This window comes from Phocoena phocoena, chromosome 14, assembly GCF_963924675.1.
Source record: "Phocoena phocoena chromosome 14, mPhoPho1.1, whole genome shotgun sequence".
Lineage (NCBI taxonomy): Eukaryota > Metazoa > Chordata > Mammalia > Artiodactyla > Phocoenidae > Phocoena > Phocoena phocoena.
This window is the reverse complement of record NC_089232.1, coordinates 82,109,750-82,125,541: the sequence shown is the minus strand read 5'-3', so window position 1 is coordinate 82,125,541 and position 15,792 is coordinate 82,109,750. Positions and strand designations below refer to the sequence as shown.

The window sequence follows — 15,792 nt, the reverse complement described above, 5'->3', positions numbered from 1 at the left end:
CTGGTATGGTATAAGGACAGACATACAGATCGATGGAACAGAAGTGACAGCCTAGAAATAACCCGTATATCTATAGGTCAAGAGTTTGGTTTTTTTTTTTAACAAAGGTGCCAGAGTAATTTAGTGGTGAAAGAACAGTCTTTTCAATAAATGGTGCTTGAACAATTGGATATTCAAAGACAAAAATATGAACATTTTTAGACCCCTACTTCACATCATACTCAAAAATTAACTCAAAGTAGATCACAGGACTAAATTTAAGAGTTAAAACTAGAAAAATCTTATGAAAAAACATAGGAGAAAAATCTTTTATCACCTTGGATTAAGCAACGATTTCTTCTAACACCAAAAACACAATTGACAAAATGAAAAACTGACACGTAAGATTTGATCAAAATAAGAATTTTCTGGCTTCAAAAAATCCTATTAAAAAATGAAAAGACAAATCACAGGTTGGAAAAAATACTAACAAGTGATATATATAATAAAATACCTAGACTACATAAAGGACTCCTACAACTCAACAATAAGACAAGTAACAATTTTTTAAAGGGCAAAAATGTGAATAGACATTTCACCAAAGAAGATATATGAGTGGTCAATAAGCACATGAAAAGATGGTAGTCATTGGGGAAATTCTAATTAAAACCACAATGAGATCCCACTTTATACCCACCAGAATGGCCATAATAAAAACGACAGAAAACATCAACTGTTGGCAAGAATATGGAGAACCTGAGAGCTCATCCATGCTGGTAAGAACGTAAAATGGCACAGCCACTTTGGGAAACAGTTCGGCAATTTCTTAAAAAGTTAAACATAAATCTCCCACATAACTAAGAATTCCAGTCCCAGGTACCTACCCAAAAGAAATGAGGTATGTCCACAGAAGACTTGTATGCAAATGTTCACAACAGCATTATTCACTATTTATAATAGCCCCAAAGTGGAAACAATTCAAATGTCCATCAAATGGTAAGTGGACAAACATAATAGGGTATATCCACATACTCTTTCCACCTCAACTGGGTATACAATTCTGATGCCAAGCACCTAGAGTTAGCATCACATACCACAAGCTAAGAGGCCAGTCTTTCACAAGACCCTCACTTCAGACATCAGCTGTGCTTCCGTACTTTGGAAGTCCCCAAGCCACCAGCATTTCTGATCAACTAACTTCAAATTCTGGAGTTCCCATGACCCACTCAGGTTCGATAATTCTCTGGGTTGACTCAAAGAATTCAGGAAAGCACCATACATATGATCAAAGTTTTACTGTAAAGGATACACATAAGGTGAGGTCTGGGAGGGAACAGAGCTTCTGCAACTTCTCCTTGTGGAATCAGGGTGAATCACCATCCCAGTACACCAACGTCTTCACCAACCAGGAAGCTCCACTGAGTATCAATGTCCACAGCTTTTATTACGGTCTCATTATATAGGCACGATTAATTAAATCATTGGCCATGTGATTAAACTCAATTTCCAACCCGCTTCCAGTACCCCAAAGTTTGGAAGGCTGAAAGTCCCAATCCTCTAATCACATGCTCATTCTTTCTAATGATCAGTCCCCATCTCATCCAAAAGTTATCAAAAAGCCACCAGGAGTTGTCTCATTAGCATAACAAAGACACTCTTAACACTAAGGAAATCCAAGAGCTTCTGAAGCTCTTGTGCTAAGAACTGGGGACAAACACCAAATACATTGTTGATTAAACCACATACAATGCGCTATGCTATTCAGCACTAAAAAATGAAATATAAGACATGCTACAATGTGCATGAACTTCAAAAATAGTATACTAAGGGAAAGAGACAACATGTTGTATGATTCCATTTTTCTGAAATGTCCAGAAAAGGCAAATTATGGAGACAGAAAGCACACCTGTGGTTACCTGGGACTGGAGGGGAATGGGAAATGACTGTAAGTAGGTATAACTGATCATTTGGGGATGATGAAATATTCTAAAAATCAGGTTTTAGTGATGGGTACACAATTCCATAAATTTCCTAAAAATCATTTAATTGTACAAGTTGACCGCAAACAATTTAATTATTCGTAAGAGACGAAAACTGGAAACAACCCAAATGTCTATGAACAGATGAACAGGATAAACAAACTGTCATATATCCACACAATGGAATACCATTACGCAATAAAAAGAAATGAACTACTGATATATCGCATCACGGATAAATCTCAAAACAATTTTGCTGAAGAAAGCCAGATGCGATGGGATTAAAGTTTGATTGAACACTGCAGAAAAAAGATCAGTGAACTTAAAGACATAGCAGGGGTCCCCCTGCCCCCCACGGGCCACTGACTGATTATCAGTCCACGGCCTGTTAGGAACCAGGCCGAATAGCGGGAGGTGAGCGGGCAGGCAGGTGAGTGAGCGAAGCTTCACCTGCCGCTCCCTGTCGCTCGCAGCACCGCCTGAACCATCCCCTCCACCCACACCCCATCCGTGGAAAAACTATTTTCCATGAAACCAGTCCCTGGTGCCTAAAAGGTTGGGGACTGCTGAAGCATAGCATAAAAACTATACAAAATGAAGCACATCTGAAAAACAAAAACAGAAACAGACTGAGGAAAGAAAAAAAACAGTATCAGTTACCTATGGGACAACATCAAGCAAATTACATATGTGTAACTGTAGTCTGAGAAAGGGGTTGAGGGGTAAATGGATGGAAAGTGAGACAGAAAAAATATTTGAGAAAATAATGGTCAAAATTTTCTCAAACTTGGTAAAATCTGTAAACCCACATGTCTAAGAAGCTAGTCAGGGTTTATATCCAAAATAAAAACAATTCCTACAAATTTTTTTATTCAATCAATTGACAGACAATGTAATGGGAAAATGAGCAAGAGACTTAAACAGGCATTTCACAAAAGAGAATATTCAACTATGAAAAGGTAGTAAATCTCACCAATAAACTGGAGTAACCTGGATAAGAGATATTCAATGGTTTCACTTATATAAAGTTCAATAAACAGGAAAAATATAGTTTCTGAGTGCTTGTTTAGGTGGTATACTGGAAAGAAAACAATGAAACAATTACTAATAAAGCCAGAAGAACGTTTATTCTGGGGGGAACACATGGAGGTAGTGACTGGGAAAGAGCACAAGGGGACTTAACAGAGTACATACTGGCAATGTTTATTTTTGACCTGAGTTGTGAATACATGGGTGTTTGCTTTGCAATTAATCATTCTGCTGCTTTTTATGTACTTTTCTATGCATGTTACAAATAAAACCATTTTTTAAAAAAAATAAGCAGAACTCAGAGAAACATAACTTCAAATGAGTTTATAGGTATCTCTCCTTATCCTCTCATTATCCAATATTCAAACAGAGATATCTGTATTGGAAAATAAGGACTGACAAAGTCAGGAAGGTAAAGAAACTAGAAAAGAACAATATAAACCCAAAGAAAACAGTAGCTAGAAAAAAAATTTTTAAGCAGGAAATAACTAAAAAGAAAGCCTAAAAGGTATATTTTGTAAATAAAATGAAAAACACATTAAGACCAAAAAGTTTACAAATATGCCATTCAACAAAAAAGTGAAAAAGACAGAGTCACAGAAAATATAAACGAACTCAAGAAATTAAAAAACCTGAATCAGTCAACAATCATATGAAAAATTAAAAGGTTGGTAGAAGATCCAGTTGGGAAGGAGGGAGGGAGAAATTTAAACACAGGAATGGCATAAATTAATTTTAGGATAGCAGCTATCTCTCAGAAGAAAGGCAGGGAAAAAAAGATTGGGCCAGAGAACAAAAAGTATTTCAATCATTTCGCTGTACAGCAGAAACTAACACAACATTGTAAATCAACTATGTTTCAATAAAATAAGTATTATTAAAAAGTATTTCAACAGTTCTTCAAAATTAGAAAATTAAAATTAAGTATGGTAAAATTTGCTAAATGTGTGTAAAATTTGCTAAATGTGTGTAAGACTGAAACCAAAGAAAGTTTCCAGATGCCTTATTTGTTAGACAAGCAAGAAAAGCTATTTACCAATGGTGAATACTTAAATTGTGCTTGGTTTTGCATCAGCTGAAGAAATGCGTCTAGAGAAAATCAACTTTAAGACGAAATCTTTCAGCAACAACAGTTGCTCAAAGAGTTGAGAATACTGGGAGCAATATTAATCACCAATTTTAAAACAAGACAAATGATTTCAAGCGTTTTTCCTTGACTCTTGATGAGTCAACAGATATTATTAATACTATTCAGTAGTTACTGTTTATTGGAGGGGTGCCAAGTTTGAAGTTGAATACAGGATTAGCCTCTATGAACAGTCCACACGGATCAACTACAGACAAAAATACTTTAAAAGAAATTGAGCAAACATTAATTCAGTACAACCTGAAGTAATACCTGGTAAGGTGTGTTACAACAGATGCTGGTAAAAATATATGTGGAACAGAAAAAGGCTTAGTTGGACAAATTTACAAAGCTTGTGAAAATGTACGCTGTTCAAAGTCTATGGTTATTTTTCGTAATACTGATCAATAGGTACAGTGTGGAAAATATATTTGAATCTCATGTGTTAGTAAATAAGTAGTATTGATGGTGTTATTTGCTCTTGTTGACTTAACCATCACCATCAGTTCTGTGAATTTTTGCCAGAAATAGAAGCTGAATATCCTGACTAACCCTGCTACACAGCAGTTCAATGGCTTAGCAGTGGTAAGGTTCTACTGCAATTATTTGAGCTCAGAGATGAGACTGAAATTTGTCTGATCAAGAATCACCCTCAACCACTATGACTGAACTGAACAGCTTTGGAAATTAGCTTTAGCTGCAACTTGATAATGTTTCTTAATACCTAAATGACCTAAAATGGCAAGGCAAAACAGCGCTATATGTAAAACTTATTCTATGACACAATCATTTTTATGACAACTAACATCAAGCTACTGTATATACTTTCCCATGCTATCAAAATCAAAACAATACATGAGATCTCTATTTCTACACAAATTTGCAGTGGATATACTTTCTGATCTCAGACTACAGTCTCACAGTTCCAACAGCATTTTTTGGACATGAATGTAAGTGCAAAGGAAATATCCATTAAAAAATCCATTTGAACTTTGCAACTGAGAAGCTTCTACCCAACCTTCAATTGGAATTGATTAACCTGCCATGGAATGACAGTGCTAAAAGGTAAACATCAAGAGAAGAATTTAACAGAATTCTATAAACGCCTTCCAAGTGACAGATATGCTCAATCAAAACCACGTACTCAAGGTCAACACCAAGAGTCACAAATGGTAGGTTAGTATGTACCCTTGATAAGATGTGATGAAAATGGCACTTTACTTCTGTAGTTTTTCTCTCAAAAACCCATAACCCTGGTCTAAATAATGAGGAAAACATCGAATTCCAGTAACAGAGCATACACAGCCTACAATAAAACTGAGAAGTATTCTCAAAGCTATAAAGGTCATCAAAAACAAGGAAAGTCAGAAACTGTCACAGCCAAGAGGAGCCTAAGAAGATATGATAACTAAATGTAACATGCTATCCTGGTTGATCCTGGAACAGAAAAAGCACATTAGGCAAAAACTAGGAAAAATCTGAATAAATTATGGACTTTAGTTACTAATAATATATCAATATGGGTTCATTCATTGTAACAATGTACCTTACTAAAGCAAGATGTCAATAATAGGGGAAACGGTACAGGGGGTATATGGGAGTTCTCTACTATCTACTCAATTTTTCTGTAAATTTTTAAAACTGTCTTTAAAAATAAAGTCTACTGATAAAAAATAAATCATATGCTGGTGGATAATAGTATTTAGCAGTAACTAGCTGTGTGAAAACATATTTTCTGATAAGACAAATACATAAAATCTTTTTATACATCAGTATTAATAGAACATCTACAATCGATTTTGATAGGAAACACTAATTGTGAACCCCAATTTTGCAAACTGTTATTGCCTCAGAAAATAATTTCATTCTTCTCCCTAACAGACCTGTATTCTTTCAATTGTATTATTATATTTTGAATTTCATCAATAAAAAATTTGTACAAATTTGTTTGCTTGTTATATAAGTACCTATATAATATCTTTGATTTTGCCTCTTGGGCCACAAAGCCTAAAATATTTACTATCTAGCTCTTTACAAAAAAAAGTTTGCCAATTTCTGGTGTGACTGAAACAAGACTGGCCATGACTGCTGTTGAAGCTGAGTGAACAATACATGGGGATTCAATATACTTTCTTTCTTCTTTGGGATATGTTTGAAATGTATCATGATAAATTTTAAAAATTAAAAAATATATCATTAAATACACTGACATTTTTCCTTGAAAGATTTGCAAGCAAGTTCAAACAAGCCTCATGGAATGAATAGTTTCTACTTTATATAAACTGTACCAAAGCTCAGAAAAAAGTGGTGTGCTTTTCAACTGTGTCTGTTAGGGTGATCTCACTATGATATGAAAACCAACCAGAAGAGCCTATGTTAAAAATAAATTAAATTAAATTAAAGGTTATATGTCACTTATGCAAATAGATCGATAATTACTTAAAATGTAAGTAAGTCAAATTTGGTATTCTATTGAAAATATCATATTACAGCAAATAGCACTTACTTTAGATTTTACACTACCCTGAAATTTATTTTTTGTGTGTACTATAATAACAGATTAAGCAAGAAAACCATCTCAAAAGATGCTGAAGGAAACATTTCAAATACTTTAACATTACTCCTGATAAAAAATATTTGATAAGCTAAGAACAGATGGGCAGGCCAAATCCTTTACTGTCTTAACCAGAAAGCTTCAGCAAACATCAGATTTAATAGTTAACTATCAGAGCTCTACCCAGTGAAGTTTAAAAAAAAAAGATAAGGATGAAAAATTTCTACTATTCAATGCTACACTGAAAGACTGAGCCAATTTTATTTTTTTTCTGTATGCTGAATATCTACATATTTTAAAAATTATTTTCTTATACATAAGTTTCTTCTGATCCTATTTTGGGGAAAAAAGTAATACGGCTTTACTGAAGATCAATCTCTATACAAAGAGATATACTATTATTGTTATGGGAAGACCTAATAGTTCAAAATAATAAAAACAACCCCCCCCAAAAAAAGCCTACCAATTAAAGCAATGCAAGTCAAAATTTTAACTGTATTTTTTAACAGAATGAAAGGCTGATTCTAACTTTATAGAGAAAAATTTTAAGAACTGCCAAAAAACTATTATAGAAGGAGAATAATGAGAGGAGACATGCCCTACCAGATACCAAAATAAATGAAAAACTACAGAAATTAAAACAATGATTTTAGTGTATAAACCAATAACAAATCAAAGTAATGGCAAACAGTCCAAAAGAGAAATTCATGTGTATACATGAATACACATGAATGATATACAGGACCTTTCAGTTACTTCATGGGGAAAACATGGGCTTTTCCACAAATGGCACTGGGGAAATCGGCTACTCATTTGGGAAAAAGAAATCCTACTTCATAATAAAAATAATAAATTCCTAGTGACTTAGAACATCCCCCCAAAAAAAGTAAAAATATAAAAAGTTAAAGAAAGTGTAAGAGAATATTTTTATAATCTTGGGGATTATAAACTCCCCATCTTAGGGATGGGGATGGTGTTGCCAGCAAAAATTAAAATATGCAGTCTACAGATTTGACTACATCTAAATTTAAAAACTCAGTAAACAACAGACAAGTAGTAGTCCAAGAGAATATATTTCCAACATATATAACAAAGGATTAATATCCATAATGTATTAACATTCTAACAAACCAATTTTAAAAAAGCTAAATAACACATTAGAAAATGGGATAAGCAGTAGAGAAGGAATACAAATTACTAATAAGCATATGAAATATGCTGAACCTCATAATAAAAAAATGCAACTTAACACAATAACATCTTATTTCTCAAGGATGCAACAAATAAAAATTTAAAACAATTACAATATGCAGCATTTGCTAAAAATTTGTGAAATAAAACGTCTACTGGATAATTAGAGTGTAATATAAACTTGTAAAAAACCTTTCTTTACAAGGCAATTTGGCAATATCAAACAAAATGTCCAATGTGTACACCATATGTCCTGACAATTCCAATGCTAGGAATCTATTCTAAAGAAATATTCACACATGTACAAAAGATGGACCTACAAGCAAGGTTAACTCCATGTAAAGGACAGAAAATGTACAAGACAGGTCTGGAACACTCTGTTATGTATCAAGATGGCAAGCTAGCTATTGAAGACTAACTAAGGCTCTGTCAAAAGGACTCAGAGCCAACCTGAACATGATCACTGCTAAAGGTGTCACAATTTGAGTATGAATAGGACTGAAACACATCAAATAGGTTTTAAGTCCATGAGTTTAAACTGATACTTCTCCCAAAATTGGTCACCTTTGAGGATAAAAGTAAACTAATCCCTTATTTTGAAAACTGGTAAATACAGGGAAAGAAGAAAGTATTTAACCTGTCCTTCCTCTGTGACCTGTACTACTGGGTAACCAAGTAAATTCCTTACTTCACAGTCAAATAAAAGGCTGAATTAGGAATCCCAATAATGTGTTACATTATAGGTAATATGAGAATTTTCAAAAACTTTAATGTAGAATTTTTCCCCCTCTTCAAGACAAGCTGATTATTGTTCCTATTATGTAAATCATGAGAAAGAGTAGGTGGGGAACAATGGCATATTGGTGATCAATCCAATTCTTTATAAAGGAATTAAAAAAGAGAAAGTTGCAAGTAATACTTGCTTTTATACAACAATTAAGTATTACATGTCATGTCTATATAACATACTATTTAGGAAGATTAAACAAGTGTAATGAATCAGATCTTATTAAAAAATAACTGCACTGTCATTACGTGAATGAGATATAGGACTTTCAGCATGCAAAATCAATTCTTACAAATAATAAGCACTTACGAAAAGGGGAAAAAAACTTATAAAAGTTAGTATGCTTACCTGAACCACCCAGGGACTGTTGGCAAAGGCCATAATATCTCGTTCCTCCCAGAAAAAAGCAGAATCTGACCTTTTTATCATTTCAAACTTACTAAGAAGCTTCATAGCATAAACTTTCTGTGATGCCTTATGACGAACCTGTTGATTTTTCAAAACACAAGAATTAATTCTTTAATTTTATGAGAAAATGGTGAACAACAGATCACACTATAATGCTGTTCTTAAAGACTTTAGTTACAAAACAAAATGATCCTTAGCTAACTAAGTAAAAACATAACATTTTTAATGAAAGAGAGGAGAAAATTCCCCACAGCCTAAATATTTCATGAAATATACAATACCTTTAAATGCCAGATCCAATATATAACTACCTCATTTCATCTAAATAAAACTGAATTCATGAAGCTTCATTCCCTCATGTTAATTAAGCTAACCAATTTTAAGATGTTGTTAAATGAGAAACTTGTAAGATATATACATGTATCCATCACGATCTGACCATAAGAACCTAATAAATTTAGATATTAAGGGTTATTTGTGATTTTGCTAAGTCATCCTTATTTCTTCCTAGGTATCCTACTTAAAAGCTTATTTTTTTTAAGGGAAAAACTGCCAATAATATGGTTATTTGATCAATTCTTATCTTCTTCATTAGACTGCTAATTCCATAAAGGCAAGGACAGTGTCCATTTTTGACCATCATTTAAATCCTAGAATATAACATAGCAAACTCTACCACAGAGCCAATAAATATTTAATGAATGATTATAAAAGTTAACATCTACTGGATAATTAATAATAAATAATAACTGCTAACATTTATACTTGGATATCTAGTAGGATGACCAAAACTGAACTCCAAATCTTCACCCCTGAATTTATGTCTCCTATAGTCTTCTCTATTTTAGTAAATGGCATCCTCATTCTTCTAACTGCTCTGGCTAAAAACCTCTGGCTCCTCTTTTTCTCATATAGCTCATAAAAACTCATCAGCAAATCACGTCAGTCTTACCTTCAAACAGTTTCAGAATCCAACCATTTCTAACTACCTCCACTGATACCACCTGGTCTGACATTTTTTACAGCCATACCTTGTTTTATTGCACTTTGACTTATTGTACTTTGTAGATATTACATTTTTTACAAACTGAATGCTTGTGGCAACACTGTGTCGAGCAAGTCTGTTGGTGCCATTTTTCCAATAGCATTTGCTTACTTCATGTCTCTGTGTCACATTTTGGTAATTCTCACAATATTTCAGACTTTTTCATTGTCATTATTATATTTGTTACAGTGATCTGTGATCAGTAACTGTTCTGGGGTGCCCCAAACCATGCTCATATAAGACAGCAAACTTAATAAATGTTTTATGCGCTCTGACTGCTCCATTGACCTGCTGTTCCCCTGTCTCTTTCCCTGATCTTGGGCCTCCTTATTCTCTGAGACACAACAATATCAAAATTAGGCCAATTCATGATCCTACAATGGCCTGTAGGTGTTCAGATGAAAGGAAGACTCGCACATCTCTCATTTTAAAGCAAAAGCTAGAAATGATTAGACTTAGTAAGAAAGGCATGATGAAAGCCAAGAGAGGTTGAAAGCTAGGCCTCTTGCGCCAGTTAGCCAAGTTGTGAATGCAAAGAAAAAGTTCTTGAAGGAAATTAGAAGTGCTACCCCAGTGAACACACAAATGATAAGAATGCAAAACAGCCTTATTGCTGATATGGAGAAAGTTCAGGTCTGAATAGAAGATCAAACCAGCCACAACATTCCCATAAGCCAAAGCCTAATCCAGAGCAAGGCTCTAACTCTCTTCAATTCTATGAAGGCCGAGAAAGGTGAGGAAGCTGCAGAAGAGAAGTCTGAAGCTAGCAGAAGTTGGCTGTCCGTGAACTTTCCCCATAATGTCAAAGAGCAAGGTGAAGCAGCAAGCGCCAATGTAGGAGATGCAGCAAGTTATCCAAAAGATGTAGCTGAGATAATTAACGAAGGTGGCTGCGCTAAACATATCTTCTCTGTACATGAGATAGCCTTATACTGGAAGAAGAAGCCATCTAGGACTTTCATAGTTAGAAAGGAGAAGTCAGTATCTGTCTTCAAAGTACAGGCTGACTCTCATGTTAGGAGCTAATGCAGCTGGTGACTTTTAAGTTGAAGCCAATGTTCCTTTACCATTCCGAAAATCCTAGGGCCTGTAAGAATTATGCCCATCTACTGTCTATGCCTTATAAATGGAACAATGAAGTCTAGATGACAGCACATCTGTTGCCAACATAGTTTACTAAATATTTTAAGCCCACTGGGGAGACCTATGCTCAGAAAAAAGATTCCTTTCAAATTATTATTTCTCATTAACAATGTACCTGGTCACCCAAGAGCTCTGATGGAGATGTACGATGATATTAATGTTGTTTTCATGCTTGGTAATACAACATGCATTCTGCTGCCCATGGATCAAAGAGTCATTTCAACTCTCAAGTCTTATTATTTAAGAAATACATTTTGTAAGGCTATAGCTGCCATAGACAGCAATTCCCCTGATGGATCTGGGTACAGGCCAACTAAAAAGTTTCTGGAAAGCATTCACCACTCTGGATGCCAGAAGGACATTCGTGATTCAAGGGAAGAGGTCAAAATATCAACATTAACAGGAGTTTGGAAGAAGTTGATTCCAACCCTCATGGACGATTTTGAGGGGTTCAAGACTACAGTGAAGGAAGTTACTGCAGACATGGGGGAAACAGACTCATTGTTCTCTACCCCAGAACTCGGTTTTCTTCTGAGAAGATACCATAACTTGCAATTTTTTGATGCTGTTTCCTTGTATTGTCTGAGTCCCATATTAGAATGTAAGCTCAACAAAGGTAGGGATTATCCAAAGAGGAAATAGCAAAGGTATACCAGAGAGCAACTGCTACGGGGTTGATAACAAAACAGAGACACCAGATGTTAAACAGCATTGCAGGCACATTCAATTTCCAGCCAAAAAAAGAGTGGAGTAACCTTGATGATTTCCTGCACATTGAAGTGAGACATCTTGGGAGAAAGAACCATGCTCTAAAGCAAGGCCTACTCTAGCACTACCTAACATAGCCTTGTAATACCAAACCCTAAAAGATCAAAAGGGGAGTAGAGTTTGGAGTCCTTAAAAGGACTTGGGAAACAACTTGGTCTTTAAACACATCTATATTTACAAAGTAAAAAACTAAGGCTCCAAAAGTTAAGGGTTATCAGCAAGTAACTGGACATCTTATTAAAATGAAAATCAACACTTGTCAAAGAAAAATAACAAAATTCAGAGTCTCTATCACATATCAAAAAGGACCTGTACATAATTTTAAAATTACCTGACAGGCAAAGAGGAAAATGTGACTCATCATCAAGAAAAAAGCAGTCAATAGCAAACATCCCCAAAAGATGTTGGATTTAGCTAACAAATACTTTAAATATTTCTTATAACTATGTCCAAAGACCTAAAAGACAGTATGTTAAAGAAAAAAAGGAAAAAATAGTCTCAATGAGTGAACAGAAGTAAATACCAACAGAGAAATGGAAACTAAAAAAAGAACCAATTGGAAGTTCTATAACTGAAAAATAACTAAAATGGAAAATTCTTTGGAAGGGCTTAACAGAGAATGGAGATAGAAGGACATTCAGTGAACCTGAACGCAAACCAATCTAGAGAATGAAGAGAAAAATGAATAAATGAAAATGAATAGAGACTTAAGGGCCTACAAGACAATTTTAAACAGTCTGAAATACGTGTAAATATAAACGGACTAAACACACAATTCACAGGCAGAGATTATGAGAATTAAAAAGCAAACCCTAACCTCATATATTTTAAATATAAGATCAAACAGGTTAAAAATAAAAAGATAGGAAAAGATACACCATGCAAACAGTAAGGATAAGAAAGTAGACACAGCAATATCAATAACAAAGTAGACTTCAAGGCAAAGAGAAAAAAAGGATAATTCAGATAAAAGGAGTAATAATTCATCAGGAAGGCATTAAAAATTCTAAATATGTTTGTATCTAATAAATAAGCTTAAAAATTCATGAAGCAGGGCTTCCCTGATGGCGCAGTGGTTGAGAGTCCGCCTGCCGTGAGCCATGGCTGCTGAGCCTGCACGTCCGGAGCCTGTGCTCCACAACGGGAGAGGCCACAGCAGTGAGAGGCCCGCGTACCGCAAAAAAAAAAAAAAAAAAAAAAAAAAAAAAAAAAAAATCATGAAGCAAAAATTGACAGAACTAAAGAAAGAAACAGGCAAATCCTAATTTCAGCTGGAAATTTTAACATCCCTTCTCAGTACTTTATATAACAAATAAATAAAACATCAATATGGATAGAAAGAAAACACAGCCCAGGATGAAAACTGCCTAATCAAATTATAATTAGAAAGGTTATTATATCAATGGTTTATATCACTTATTATTTTGAAATACTTTGAAATTTAAAGTATTTTAAAATATTTTGAAATTTAAAGTGTTTTGATACACTGTAACTTTACATGAAAAGAATCCTATATGCCAAGGGCCAAATAAGTTATGATGAGGGTCACAGATTATATCTATCTTCTATATTAAATTACTAAACTGGAAAAACAATTCCTTTGATTTATATGGTGTTATGCCATTTATAGAATGCTGAAAATAAATATATGGGAAAGCAATATGAAAACATGGGTGGGAGGGTGGGGGATTAGAGTATGAAGAACCCTAGTCTTAAAAGTAGAAATCCCTTCCACAGTAGATAGACCAGCTTCTTACTTAGCAAATTATCTCAAAGCAAATGCTCACTCCAGCAATGCTTTTAATAAAATGTTGTGGGTTTTTTTTAAAGTTTAAAACATTACTAAAAAGAGACAGCTAAGGTACTCTCTCTTCTGTATTTATGCCATTCTTCAAATGTTCTCTTATTCTAAGAATAAATCGGATTTCAGTGTTATCTTAACTTCATTAGAAAAAGCAATCATATAACAGTAAAAGCCAATTAATTTATACCATAATATTATTTATGCTTGACTCAGACCATGACAAGAGTTTTAAGAATTCTGCTATAAAGAACAGCTATGAACAGAAACTAAGATATTTGTCAGCTAGTAGGAAAGAGTTAAACATTTATTTATGTTTAATCTTTTATATATGAATTAACCAAAAAAACCTAGAGAAAAGAGCCGTTCATTCAAATAAACAAAAACACAGGCATAAGATGATTTTCTGAACATGAGAAAAATACCTGTTCTTGGTGCTTTATTCTTAGTGATCCTTTATGCAAAACTGTTTCCCTTTCTGTGCTTCCAAAATGCTTACAATAATCTAATATCAAAATTAGTTGTGTACATGTCTGCTTCATAAGCTCCTTTAAGAACAGAATACAATACAAACTTTCATTTGTGAGGCTGCCTAGTGGTTGGCACAATGCTGAATTATCCAATTTAACAAATTCAGCAAAATTATAGCTATGAGATCTGTAAAACTTTTAATAAATGAAGACAATTTTGGTTAGATGTTCTAGGTAATGAGGCCTGAATTTCATTTAAACTACTGTAACAGAACACTTCACAGGCTCATAACACAAGAGTCAGGAACCACCAGCTTGTAGTCTTTGACTTTATCTACAGAACAAACAGTAAGAGGCAATAGTTGTATTCATGCCAAACGTCTGCCTCATACCTTAAAATACATTAGTACTAGTATTACAAAGTACTGCAGTAAAGCACTGTTATTTTAGGAAAGCTGGTTTCCACTGACCTTCCTTGTGAGGATGTCTCCTTCTGAATGATTCTATTATAATCTTCCTCAGCATCTCTGTACGTTCCCCTTTGTTCTCTAGCTCTTTCTCCTTTATTCAATATGGATGGATAAATAGATATAGTAGCAATTCATCACAACAATGCAGAGAGTACTGCTTAAAAGCATGGATGTAGATGTCAACAAACCTGGGCAAAAGTCCTAACTATTTATGTACTATGTGGCCAATTCACTTAATCTCTCTAAATTTCACTGAATTCATCTACTTAAGAATCTCACAGAATTGTTGAAAAGATAAAACAAGATAATGAATATAAATACTTAGCACACAGAATACAGTCAATGAAAATGTTAGCTAATTCCACCACAGACAAATGGAACTCAGTTCATTCTGTTATGAAACTTTACATGTGTCTCCCCTATGTCACTAGTCCATGATTACCTAAAGGACAAAAATATTGCTTCTCTTCCAATGTCTCTATTTGTTAGAGAAAAGAATGCTATATTCCTAGTTTCTAATTTTAAAAGTGGATGAATGCAAAAGTACCAGCTGATTGACTATATGTATGTGGGGAAAAAAAAAGATAATAAGGGTCAAAACAGTTAACAGTTTTATCTCAGCTGATGGAATTCTGAGGGATTTTTATTTTTTTAGATTTGCTTATTTGTGCTTTTTATAGCTAATATGTACTTCTTTAAAAAAAAACTTTTTTAAGTAGATGAAACATTCCTAAGTATAGCTAGAGACATGTTTGAAAAAGTCCTAAAATGGACCTAGATCTCCTAGAGCACTTGTGGACAAAAACTTTTGAAAATCATTCTAACCAAAATGCCCCATTTGAGGCTTTAAAATTTATTTTTAATATCAAAAATTACAATAGATTATTTTTACAAAAAGAACCAATGCATCTATTTGACAGATCTGGAACTGTTATTGTGTGCTGCTGAGGTTTCCACTAAAGACACAAGAAAAGCGTGTCCTCCTGCTTTCTGCCAGGTCTGGTTGTGGCAGCTAAGATTGAATGGGGGAATACAGGAATTA

The 15,792-nt window shown here is 34.1% G+C and overlaps 1 protein-coding gene across 1 annotated transcript in view; it reads right to left on the bottom strand.

Annotated features, from left to right (window-relative positions):
* The window catches only part of ROCK2 (Rho associated coiled-coil containing protein kinase 2), a 125,696-nt gene that overhangs the window by 46,288 nt on the left and 63,616 nt on the right, over positions 1 to 15,792 (bottom strand). Inside the window, exon 4 of the mRNA XM_065890863.1 lies at positions 8,994 to 9,131. Within this exon, the coding sequence (XP_065746935.1) occupies positions 8,994 to 9,131 (138 nt within the window). The remainder of the gene's footprint in view (positions 1 to 8,993; positions 9,132 to 15,792) is intronic.